Source organism: Ambystoma mexicanum, chromosome 12, assembly GCF_040938575.1.
Source record: "Ambystoma mexicanum isolate Mex_15411 chromosome 12, UKY_AmexF1_1, whole genome shotgun sequence".
NCBI lineage: Eukaryota > Metazoa > Chordata > Amphibia > Caudata > Ambystomatidae > Ambystoma > Ambystoma mexicanum.
The window spans coordinates 694,681,317-694,694,135 of record NC_090936.1 but is presented as its reverse complement, the minus strand read 5'-3'; the positions used below and the strand labels follow the sequence as shown (position 1 = coordinate 694,694,135).

Below are 12,819 nucleotides of genomic sequence, written 5' to 3'. Positions count from 1 at the left end.
CCGCCATCGTTTTTCGATTTCCGCCAGGGTCGTAATGAGGGCCAATGAGTGTTAGAGGGCAGCAGACACTGTGATACTGGGTGTTGTTGATAGTGTGTCCCTTGGGAGCTGCACGTTTTTGGCGATGAAAAAGGAATGGAGCGCAAAAAGCTGTGCGATGTGTGACACAACAACTGTGCACAGGTGACCTCGCCGTTCATTTTCTGTCACCGTGTTGTCTTTATTCTTGACAGACAATTGCAAACGCCAAGAGAGACTTCTTTCAGTGCACGCTGCATTGCATGCTGATAGATGTTGGATTCGTGAATGGAAGAAGTAAAGCTACAAACATTGGTTTTGCCCAACATGTTACCTTAACAATTTATGTGTTGACGAGGAGAACTATTATGTGATTCGTGCATGTTTCAAGTCGTGTTTATAAAGCCAGAGTATTAGTTTATCCCTCTGGTTGTTACACGTCTTAGAAGCCTTTCACTTGCCAGCTGTTACTCAACAACTAGCCCCACCCTGTAGCTCCAGTTACCCCCTCCCCAGGGAAGATCTGTTCCCAGAGTCCATTTTCAATTTTCCAGCACTGGCAGTAGTTGGAAATGAGGCAGAAGACTTGTGGGTTCCGCCATGCCACTATACAAGAACTCTGTGTTGTTTTGTGGGGCAAAGGTCGCACCTTTAGAGTAATCAAATCCTCTGAGGATGGACAGTAGCCAAACAGCTTGTTCTGTGGCTGAAACCAACTCAGGAGGGCCTCCATTTCTTTTAGCTCTCAGCGCCAAGCCAGAGCAGAATATCAATTTTCATAAGAATCTGATCCCGCCCACAGGAGCAGTCCTGCCCGAGGTGCCAGCCCAATGCCTTCAGGGTGTTGATGGAAGCAACCTGCCTTCTGGCCAATCAGGGGCAACCAAATCATGTCAGCCAATGTAATTGGCCAAAAGGTTTGGCCTCTCTCATTGCTAAAAAAGAAGTCATGCTTTGTCAAATCAGCAGGGGTTGTAGGTTGGTACTACTCCCTCGGGCTGCCAAGGATGCTAGAATGTCTCTGCAAACTAGGACAAGGGCACTGTGCCCATCTCTGGTAGTTATGGTGAAAAACCTCAGATAGAGTTTTAGTTAATCATATGATATGATTGGTTATTTATAACGCACTTAATGCCCAGGGGTTTCTAAGCGCGGACCCGGGGATCGAACCTGTGTTGTTCTGTGTCGTCTTGCTTCCAAGGCGAGCATGTTGCCCCTGAGCTATCCTCCCGAGAGCTGCAGTGTAACCGACACCTAAAACCTTGCTATCAGAAAAAGGCTTACAATCGAACTTTTTTTATTATCATCTCGTCACACCTGGGAGAGCCTTGTAGGAATTCAGTTTGCAGGAATACACTAAACCAATTCTTCATTATTCAATTATGTTATGCCTTCATTCAAGGCAGCAACATTTCCCCTTACAAGGAGGAAAAATGCAAGCATTTCTTGGAATGATGCATACCCATAGTGCTTTCCTGTGTGGCTGTGAAGTGGAGGCGGAATTCCAGGGATGGCTACTAGGGGGTGCTGTGACAAATGTGCCTTGTTAACTGAAATGGCCCACTCATCATTCATGCAGTCATACAATCTATGTGGACATTAGAAAACACACCCATCACTCGTTTTCAGTCCAAAGATGTCACAAATGTGTTTATTGGTGTTTTCATATAGTCGCACAGTGCACTCAGATATCCTTCAGAGCCTGTGTATTGGTTGGGTCTGTGTTAGGAATGTTGTTGAGATGGGAGGGATGTGTGCTTTGTTGTGGGTGGGGACCGGGTGCTCAATTGTAAAATGTGGATGGCTTAGTGGGTATACGTATTAAGAGGTGGAAAGTAGAATTGGAGCTTTCCAGCTTCTAACCACCACACCGGGGATCAAGTCCATGTTGCACGGCATCATCTCGTTCCCAAGGTGAGCGTGTAGCCCCCTGCAAGCCGTGAAGACCCCTTAGTGCATTTCATTCATTTTGTCATTTGTACGGCACCTTTCACCATAATTATGGTCCCAACGTGCTGTTGGTCGAACGCCCTCGGAGGGACCAAAGTCCACATTTGGGAAAATTGGGAGGTGCTATTGTGCGTGTGTGCATTGCAGCCATTAAAGTTATGTGAGGGGGGCGAGACCCTGCTAGTCACCCATGTCTGAATGGCATGTGGATGGGCGCGGCCTAGCTACTCTGTGAACTAAACAGGGTGAAATTGTGTTTAAGGAGACAGAGAATTATGTGGGAAGCTACCATTCGAATCTTTGTTGTTAAAGGTAGCTTCGTTCTTATGGCAGAGGTGTTGTGCAGTAGTGTTTGTATTATATGTGAGTGCAGGGTGTGTGGAATGAGCATGTGCCTTCCGCTAAGTTACGAACGTACGGTGTGCGAGGGGAGAAATGGGTTAGTTGTACAAACAACGTCTCTATCCTGGGTTCCATCTGTGTACCTTACACAATTGGGATGAATGAAAGATATGCATAGAGGGGGTGTGTGAATAGAGGGGGTGAGTGCGTAGAGGGGGTGAGTGCATAGAGGGGGTGAATGCATAGTACGTGTGAGGGCATAAAGCAGATGAGTGCCTAGAGCGAACGAGTGCCCAGAGTGATCGGATGTGTTGCGTAGAGCGGATGAGTACGTAGAATGAACGATCACAGATTACATCCAGTACTGATGAGTGCATAGAATAGATGAGTACGTAGAAGCGCTGAATGCGTAGAACATGGGGCAGACAGGAGTGCATGCGTGGGGCAGACAAGAGTGGATGCATGTGGCAGACAAGAGTTAATGCGTGGAGCAGACTGGAGTACGCAGGGCGGACTGGAGCATGCAGGGCGGACTGGAATGCATGAGTGCGTGGAGCGGACCGGAGTGTATGGAGCAGACTGGGGTGCATGGAGTGGATAGGAGTGCATAGAACAGACTGGAGCGCATAGAATTGCGTGATGTATATAGTATGGTTTGGAATGCTGAGAACGTATGAAAGAGCATATAACCCATCATATCACAGCACCATGCCTACTCTCTCCTTTACATCACCACTCAACTAGAACACAGAGATACTATGACACCATTCGGTATAACTGTTCTCATACCAACATCCGACGCTCACTCCACATCATTCTAAGTAAACACTGCTGGTTACACACCCCCCAGCCAGACGTTCTCCTCAGGCCTGACGCAGCCACATCCGGTCTGGATAAATACTGCCAGAATGAACACATACTCCTGATCTCTCAACCACCACACCTATCGCTAAGAAGCAGCTATTACACGAATACTGTACGAGCTGCACACATACCCGGTGCTCACACGCACCTTTTCACTCCCTCTACTCTCTCTACTGATCTGAACTTCTTTGGGAGCTGCCCTTTGTCTTGGGGGCCCATAGTCGATGGGCTGCCCGGGCAGAGGGGCTGCCCTAGGGTGTGTTGTTAAGAGCCTACCTCCTGGAAGGGAACAGCCAATCACGGGCACAGGGTGGAGGGACTGAGGGGGCAAGGGAGATGTTGCACTGGTAAATGTAATTGCAAAATTGAAACTAAATGCATAATTGAAATTAATTCAAACTTTCTTTAATTTGGGAGGACTCTCAGGGAATGTGTTCTCTTGGAAAATCATCCCCACTCAGTTTTTGAGGGAGTATTTCTTTATTCCAATTGTTTTCTTCTACATTGCATTGATTTCTCTGTTGGTTACTTTCTGATTTAGGTCTTGCCGTTGGTCTGGATCCACAAGGGTATGGGAACCCGGAATTCTGCTGGCTTTCTGTGCACGACACCCTAATTTGGAGTTTTGCTGGGCCCATCGTAGTGGTAGTGACTGTAAGTACATCATATCACCCTTGTGAAGAAATTCCTGATGGGGTTCCCCCCTGCAAGGGATGTCGTGGCACCTCCCATTATCTCAGATACACAACAGGCAAAGCCTGCAAGAGCTATCAAAGCTGTTTCATACATTTGCTTTCCTCCTGTATAAGTTCTTAAACAATAACACTAAAAGCTAAACTGTCACTACTAATTATGGAGAAAGTAGTGTATACCCGAGAGCGTAGTCTCCTGGGCTGGAACTCATGAGTCTTCTGTTTGTTCACATATGAACCGCCCAGGCAATTGTCTTTCACATACCTCATTAGTTATGCATGCACCTTGTCTTCAAACTAACTATGCTCGAGTTAGCAGTGTAACCCGGCCAGTTGAAAAAAAGCAAGTGCATCCAACTCCACTGATAATTCACTTTAAAGATAATGTACAGGGAACTTGAACAGCAATCAACACAAGCTACAAATTGGACTCTGTTCCTTCCCATTCTGAAGAGTGGGAGATGAGCAGAAAGGCAGCACTCTAAACACACTCTCGCGTGTGCCTCCTATCTTTAAAGAATATCCATGTTTTTAATTTGTGCCATAAAGTGTAAGACTTTCTCATGGGTGCAAAGGCTTTACATAAAGGTTTTATGTGATATTTTTACACATATATCTGTTTCCTTTACATGCCTGTATAAAAATAAGAGCTATTGCCCACATTACATGGAAGATGATCAGACTGCCTGCAGGTGAATGTTCCACTCAGGCACTTTGTGAAAAATGGATGGCCTTCCCTCGTTACTGGATAAACCTATTATTACAGGATAGCTTTAGTGCCACAATGGACGGTCATCAGTGGAAATAGGTTTGATGGCAGTTGTTCATGCGCGCTGCAGAAGATGGGTTCTCATCTCCTTTACTGACGCAGTTGACCATCCAGCTAATCTGCTTTTCCACATTTCTTGAACTAATAAACCATTTCTCGTGCTGTGTGCGTGCAGCGGAATCTGAAGCACGGGCATCACGTGTGTGGCCATTGTAGATACCTGCACCGAAGTGAGAGATCTTTGGGTGCTCTTAAATAAATTCAGCTTCTTGAGAGTTCAGCCTGCCTTCTCTACGCATACCCCCTATTTTGGGTCTAAAAACATGGCCAGGCAGTGCTTCCTTTTGACCATATATGGCGTCTTAGTAGGTTTTGCGTTCACCATTGTGTATTGTATTGGTGCATTGCAATGTACTTATTTTCTTGTGGTATTGTCCTTTCCATAGATCAACACTGTCATTTGTATACTGGCAGCACGAGCATCATGTGGCCGAAAGCAGCGAACATTTGAAAAAGCTGGGGTCAGGTAAGTTAGCTCATACTGGTCACTCTTGAAGAACACCAAAGAGAGGTGAGCATCCCCAGATCAGATTTGAGATGAATGTAGGAAGCAGGCAAGGATTAGCGGATGAAGCGTCGAGTCTCACTGCCACATCGCACAATGTACGCTGCTGTGTTCGTATTTTTTAACAAGGAAAGAAGATACGTTAAACACACATTCTTCACCAATCTAAGAGTAGTTGAGATGTCCCCCATGGGTTAGACGTTTACAGTGTTCAAATAAAGCTTTCTCCTATTCCCATCAGAATGATGGATTGGAATAATCATGAGTAGCTATGGACATAAACACGGTTTCCTGTTGTTCTTCTGTAGCTCTGTTCTGAGGACAGCCTTCCTTCTCCTGCTTCTGGTCAGCGCCACATGGTTACTGGGACTGATGGCAGTGAACAGTGACGTCATGACGTTCCATTACCTGTTTGCCATCTTCAGCTGCATGCAGGTACAGAGAATGTACCTTCGTTTTCCTTTTCATTTTCACTGTGCTCGGTCATATTACTTGTACTTGTGTTGCATAAACCTGCCTTTGTCATGTAAAATGGTATGTTTGCCAGTAGTGCACACACTTTCAAGGTGGGAGAAAAACAATGAGGTGGTTATAGATGTGAAGAGACGCGGGTTAGTATTGAAATGATTACAAGCTCATTTCATATTGTTGAGTCTACAGATATTCACTTTTTGAATTTCTTCTTGCTATCAGAGGACTAGGGGCTTGCTAATTTTAGTAAGAAATCATGCCCAATACTTGAATGAAGAATTAAGCATTGTATTTTATTTATAGGTAGCCCCCGTACACCCCGTTTTTCTTTCCAGCGCTTAGCACCAAGGGCACTGGATCTTGACAATGGTTGCCATTGAACCCATTATTTTGCTTTACCACTACTGCCATTTTCAGTTTTTCTGGTGAGAATCCAGTTGGCTTGCCATACTTCTTTAATATTAATAGCGTGTATTGCTGCATCAATGTGCCCCCACTTCCTGCTGTCACATTTTATTGGACTTTTCAGGTACCCTATTCCATGTAGGGAAGGACCCTTCCCTCCCATCACGACAGGTCCATGGCAGTTGCTGTTGAAATCGTAGCAACTGTACTCCCAGGTTTCCTCTCTTGACAAACCACTCAAGCTTCATTCAGCACAACCTGAAGCTTTTCCACTGCTTCTCAAGAGCAACACAAATATCTTCCCAACCCTTCTTCTCCGTTAGTGGTCTGGTATGGGTGATAGAATATTTCCATCCACTTCAGAGTGGTCTTCACAGCACTTAAACTGCATTCACAACCGGGGAAGAGCCATTAGCCAATCAAAACATTCTCTGCCCACTATTCCAGCCGCCCAGGGCCCTTCCACGGGTAGTGCCATTTTTCTTTTTTTATGTGGGGAGGCAACAGGAAGCCTCTCCCATTGCCTCCCCACCTGCCACAAACCTCCCAAACAAAACCTCTCCCCACCCCCTCCCTCCCTCCCTCCACACTTAGCTGTGGGGCTGGAGCTTTGAGCTCCGGTCCACCGCACCTCCCTCTCCGGCTGCCGCCATGGAAATGGAATAGGGACTTTGTGCCTTTACTCTATGGCAGCGGCCATATTTTTTTCATTTTTTCCCCCTCTGGAGATTGGCTGCACAAACAGCATGAATCTCCCGAGGGAGGAAAAAAAGAAAGCCATTCACACCCAGAATGAACCCCATGGGTGCAAATGCCTTTCACGCCCCAGCAGGGGGGGCGGACCTGGCCAGGTAACAGCCCACAGACCTCACTTTGCTCGGGCCAACCATGGATCGGGCTGGCCGGCCGTTACCGGCCATGTCTCCCCCCCCCCCCCCCGCCAGGGTGTGAAACCCATATACAGGCCTCTTAAATGATGGTCAATGAGTCCAAACACCTATGGAAAGGCTTTGTGTCCAAGTTCTCACAGAGCAATCCGTCTTCAGCGGCCCTGTTTGGTCACTGCAGCATTGTTCTTTTTAGTGGTTGGCTATTAGAGGGGAATTATCAAATTAACTAGGAAAAACATGATATTTGCCTGTTATTCGGGTCCCAGCCCTTGTTGAACAATTAGTAATTTGAGGGCTAAAATGTGTCAGGCTGTGGCAGCCCCAGCGTTTAATTTCCACAGACAAGCCTCAGGTTTTTCACTATGACTATTATGATGACAAGCTGTACCTTGGAGTAGTCAGATGTGCTTCGAGTGCAGGTTCCTGTATTTTTCCGAGATGCCCATGATAGTGACGTGTGTCTTTTGGTGTCAGGAGTTCATTCTATCGCTCATTGGCATCTTTCAGCTTGTGCATTACTGGACAGCTGCAAACATAGCCATGTTCTCTAGTTATGATATGATAGGTTATTTATAGCACGCTTAATACCCAGAGGTTTCTAAGCGCGGACCCGGGGATCGAACCTGTGGTGCTCCATGTTGTCTTGCTTCCAAGGCGAGCACGTTGCCACTGAGCTATCCTCCCGAGTGATGGTGAGATTAAACAAAAGACCTGCTCTGCATGGAGCTGGAAGAAGCTGTTCTAAAGTAATAATTACCGCTGAACTCTGGTTTGTGCTCTCTTGCTCCACCATGCAAAGCAAATGCTGGAAGACACTTGGCCGCAGGGACTGTTTTATTCCAGGTGCTGGCAGGGCCAATACAGTCCATAATGTGAGTTGAAGCAAGGTTCCACAAGCTGTGCTTTTATGTAAACATCCTGCCTAAATAATGTTTCCCAAAACAGCTTGAAAAATGGTCTTTAATATTATGAATGTTCACATTAGATACTAGTATATCCTATAAATAAAGATGACTCATAATTCTCATGTAGACCTACGGTTGCCAACATCATTTTCCGATAGCAGGTTACATGGCAATGGGCCTCATTACGACCCAGGGGGTAAGTTACCGCCTGGGTCGTACCTTTACCACCATGGCGTAAACTACGTTTACGCCATGGTGGTTGGGGGACTTACCGCCCCATTCCGAGGTTGGCGGGGCGGTAAGTCCCCATTAACCCATTTACCCTTCCCCATTCCCATTTTTGCCCCATAGGGCATAATGGGAGTGGGGAAGGCGTTAATTACGCCACCGTAAATTACGGTGGCGTAATTAACAACAAGGTCCCTTAGCGCCATGGATTTTAACACCTGCTAAAAGCAGGTGTTAAATCCTCCATGGCGCTAAGGGACCTCGGAATCAGGCGGTAAGGGTCGGCGCTGTTTACGCCGCCGTAAACCCCTTACCGCCTGGGTCGTGAAAGGTTCATGAGTCGATGTTGTTTTATTCCCAGTCCATTTAGTCCATTTTCCACAATATAAGCCTCAGCCTTACAAGTGCATGAAACAATATTGTGCTCCGATTAGACATTTAATTCATGCTTCTTTTTCAACAAACCAGGGTCTCTTCATTTTCTTCTTCCACTGTGTGTTCAACGAGGAGGTGCGGAAGCATTTGAAGAATACGTTAAGCGGAAAGAAGGCTTTTCCAGATGATTCCACCACGACGAGAGCCACGTTACTAACCGTAAGAGGCCATGTGACTGGAGTACCATGATGCTTAGTTTGTGTTTGGTGTCTGTTTCACTTCTTTCACTGACAGATATGTATATATATATACCGGGCAGCACACAAAGAGGATCATATTGGCTTGTTCTCGCTTCTGTTGACCGAGCAGTGGCCTCTTAAGTCATTTTAGAGTTGCACACTGTCCCCTTGGACTTTTCCCAGCCCTCCCCATCTCCACGGGTAGACCTTACCTGAGGCCAACATCTTACATTCCAGTGTTAATGCTCTAATCCTGCCCTGCACATCATTGTAGATGTGGTTTAGAAGCTTATAAAGTTATCTTCTTTTGGAACCCTAACACTTATGTTATGGCCTGTGGAAACGATGGGCGAGGAATCGAGATTTCATTCTTTGAGTGATGGACAGCCTGGCATCTTGAGATGATCTAGCTTCCATAGGTGCTTTGTCAAAGACTTCTTTAGCCTTTGCTCTGGTTTTGATTTGTTTAGTGCCTCCAATTCATGGAATGTATTTATTTACTCTGGAAATAACTAAGAAAGGCCGCAATGTATCATTCCTATCACTTGAGTGCGAAGCGAGCACAACTCGTGAACTATCCACTTGGCCATGTTTCAGAGGGTGCACGATGTGTGTGTATTAATACACCATATATTATATCCCTGATGACCGAGAAAGGAGCCAGCCTTCGGAGGTACACACACTCATTTGCACTGGATTTGCTGCCAGCTTTTTTGTAAATCTCGCAACTACACCCCACTGATTGCTGGCTCTAGCAGGCAGCATCCATTACCTGTTATTCTCTTGCGTCATACAACGTAGCCTACAGTTTTTAAGTTCCTAGCCATATAATTACTCTCCTAACAGCTGCGTATCAGCCACAGCACATTAAGGAAAGGAAATACCCGTAGGAACCTGTTCCTGATAGCCTGTCTTTCAGCCATTCACCCAGGTACGATATCCAGGCGCTCACCCGACAAGTGTTTTCAGTTGCCTGCCTCCCTGCCCTGTCAATGCTGCAGTGAACCCCATGTGTAAGTGTCATAGGTCAGGGTGCTGTGGGGGAATCTGTAGCCCAGATCCCAAACGTCCATCGCTGCTACTGTTGCTTGGGCTCCAACTGTCTATCAAACGAGCGCGGATATTCCAAATGCACAGACTGTTACAGTGCTTACTTTGAATGCACTGAGCAATCGTGCATTGCAATCCTCATTCATTGCTCACCCCCACTCCTGTTGTTATGTAATCCAAGCACACTCAGCCTTGAAGGCACTACTTCAGCTACTGTTCCATGCACAGGTCCGGTTGCTTAACTGTCACATTTCAAGAAGGAGAACTGCCCTAGACTGCTACCATGTACTTCACCTGAGAGTGCATTGTGCATGCCTTCCAATAGCGCAGCTCTGCTAGCGCCCAGGAATTGCACGCGCCACCCTGGGGCTGCTGCCTACCACGAATTGAAATCACAGGACAACTCTTCGGGAGACGAAAATAGCTCCTACTTCATGTAGTTAGAAGGCGGCACTGCCCCCGTGTCTCTGAAAATGAAATGTGCACCCATATGGGAGCCCTGCCTCATCGACTTCCTGTGTTGGTGGGAGGCTAGTGCCAAACCTAAGAGACACCTGACTTGGAAACGTTCTTACTTAGCAAATAGCTTGAACCTTTGGTATCATAACCTTCCAAATTATGTTCATAACCTTCCAAATGATGTTTTGATTGGTTGTTGGTTTCCAAGAAGTTGCAAATGTAAACCTGGCCACCATGCATCAAGAGCGAAAAAGTGACTCTTAGAAGGAGTTCTGGGACTCTAAATCAGTAGACTCTTTCTAGTCACAAACGACTATCAGCCAGCCCCAGCTCCACTGTACCAACCTGTTCTCAAACTGCGCACTCTACATAGAAATAATCAAGAGTATTGTGTGTGAACCATACTTCTGTGGGGCAATGGCGAACATGCAGGCTCTCTGTGCACACTCCGCTCACCTCCATAACCTGATCCTCCCTACAATTTCCCACACATCGCCACATGAAGTGCCCTATGGCCTCATAGCACCAGATATCCTTCAGTGTGGGACTCATTTTGAGCTCATGGCGAAATTCAGGCAAATCCTCAAGTCGGATAATTTCTGCAGAACTGATATACTGCTTGATTGAATGCAGGCCACATTCATTTTGGACCAGATTTGAGGAAACGGCAGCCTCAACCAATTCGTATATGAAAGTAGGATCGCTACTTGTTGAGTTACCCCTTCATTGGCACATATGACCATTGACCATAAGTGTTTTTAGAGCACTCCTAGGATTGAGCCTTGATAGATAAGCAGTCCACATTTGGAAGCTGACATGATGTCCACAGTTTCATTAAGTAATGTGGGCACCCAGCACCATAGCCTGGAGTCATTGATTCATGGAATATTGATGTAAAAAGAGGTTTTCAGAATGAGCAAAGATAATCTTCACTGAAATGTATTCTGTATACATGTTCTCATGTATGTTCTCTGTGACATTCTGAAGACCCGGTTGGTTATCTCGGTTGCCTGTTGGCATGCCCCACTAATGTCTCCGTGTGTCAATGTGTTACCTTCTCATTGGTTGTGGTCTCGAGAGTGAACTCTGGAGCACCAGGTCTGTGGACTTGCTGCAGAGCAGACAATTTAGTAAAGAAACAGTATTAATAAGACCGAGAAGTGAGTTAAGCAAAGGCATGTGCCAACTTGGGGGCAGATGTCCCCCTCACTCATCTTCTTGAAACTGGTCGAGTGCACTGTTTGGGGAAAGTTTTTCAGTGTTATCACTCAACATTGGTACACATTTTGTTGGCCATTAGATGATAAACAATGAGTCCACTCTTCTCTGAGATGAACCAATCCCAACATTGGTACACATTCAACAGCTCTTGCAGTACTCAGAACTCTTATAATTACACGTTTGTCATAGTCTAAGCAAGAGTCTACAAACTGCAGCTATCGAGATATTTGGACCTACAAGTCTCATGATCCAGAACCATTGACTACACTGGCTGTGGCTTACAGGATCTTTAAAAGGAGACATTGATTTGGCATTTAGAATATGCAATAGCGCTCGCCTGGAAGTTGAAAGACAATGCTTTTGGCTCAAAAAGTAACTATGGAACCTAAAAGGGGGCTTTTGTGTAATACATTGATATTGAGTAGGAATTACAAATGTACGGTGGGCTGTTTTTCAATTATTTGAATACTACCAATAGCCTAAATAAAACAGAGCTGTAAACTAGAAATATTGCACCAGTGCAGGACAATGTTTGCAGCAGTACAGGAATTGTGCCCATGCAAGTTTATATTGTTTAAATTCATTTTTGCACTATTAAAAATGTGCATCTTCAGAAAATGCATCACTTGGTGCAAATTTTTCACAGCCCGAGGAGACATTCTTGCATCATCTCTGACTGTTTGCTTTATGTATCGATTCACATATTTGTACAACTGCTAACACACCCTCATTTTGTGTTTCAGCGCTCATTAAACTGTAACAACACCTACATCGATGAGCCAAATCTTTACCGCACAACCATCGGCGAGTCTACTGCCTCCCTGGAAAGCACCGTCAGGTCAGCCAAGAGCCACAGTAGCTACCTTGCTTCTCTGTTCAGGTAATCAGGTGGTGGCTGATTGGCTTTGCGGTCTCTTTACTGAATTTGCTGTTTTTGCTCTGCAGATAACAATTCTCAATAACTTCTGCTCTGGCACTGAACCAGTACGCTTGGAACTTGGCCGGTTTTATTTGGTGATCAATCTTGCATGTTCCCTTCTGTCTTTCACAAGGTTTTTGCATGCACCCTTTACTTTGGGGACCGTTTTACTTTTAACTTAGAGTAAAGCCATCTTCTAATATTTCCGTGTTCACTTTGTGGCACACAATGCTGTGTCCTGTACAAAGGGGATGTGGCCCCGTCCTGATCGTAGATGATGACGGAATTGGCTTGCTGAGATGTTATTGTCTTTGGTTTAGGGATGAAGCCACACAGAAACTCAGTGTATCTTCAAGCCAAGCCCGTGCCGGTCGCACGGAAGGGGACTCTTCCATCTTCCATCGGAAAGCGTCAAGCCGTCACAGCAAAGGTACTTCTTCCAACATCTGCGGCGTGC

General features: G+C 45.8%; 1 protein-coding gene across 3 annotated transcripts in view; it reads left to right on the top strand.

Annotated features, from left to right (window-relative positions):
* The window catches only part of CELSR1 (cadherin EGF LAG seven-pass G-type receptor 1), a 526,468-nt gene that overhangs the window by 487,098 nt on the left and 26,551 nt on the right, over positions 1-12,819 (top strand). For 2 of the 3 annotated variants that reach the window (XM_069629236.1, XM_069629235.1), the window contains exons 26-31: positions 3,716-3,828; positions 5,082-5,161; positions 5,509-5,635; positions 8,568-8,693; positions 12,187-12,323; positions 12,683-12,792. In XM_069629236.1, the coding sequence (XP_069485337.1) occupies positions 3,716-3,828; positions 5,082-5,161; positions 5,509-5,635; positions 8,568-8,693; positions 12,187-12,323; positions 12,683-12,792 (693 nt within the window). The remainder of the gene's footprint in view (positions 1-3,715; positions 3,829-5,081; positions 5,162-5,508; positions 5,636-8,567; positions 8,694-12,186; positions 12,324-12,682; positions 12,793-12,819) is intronic. The other variant, XM_069629237.1, reaches the window with a different exon arrangement.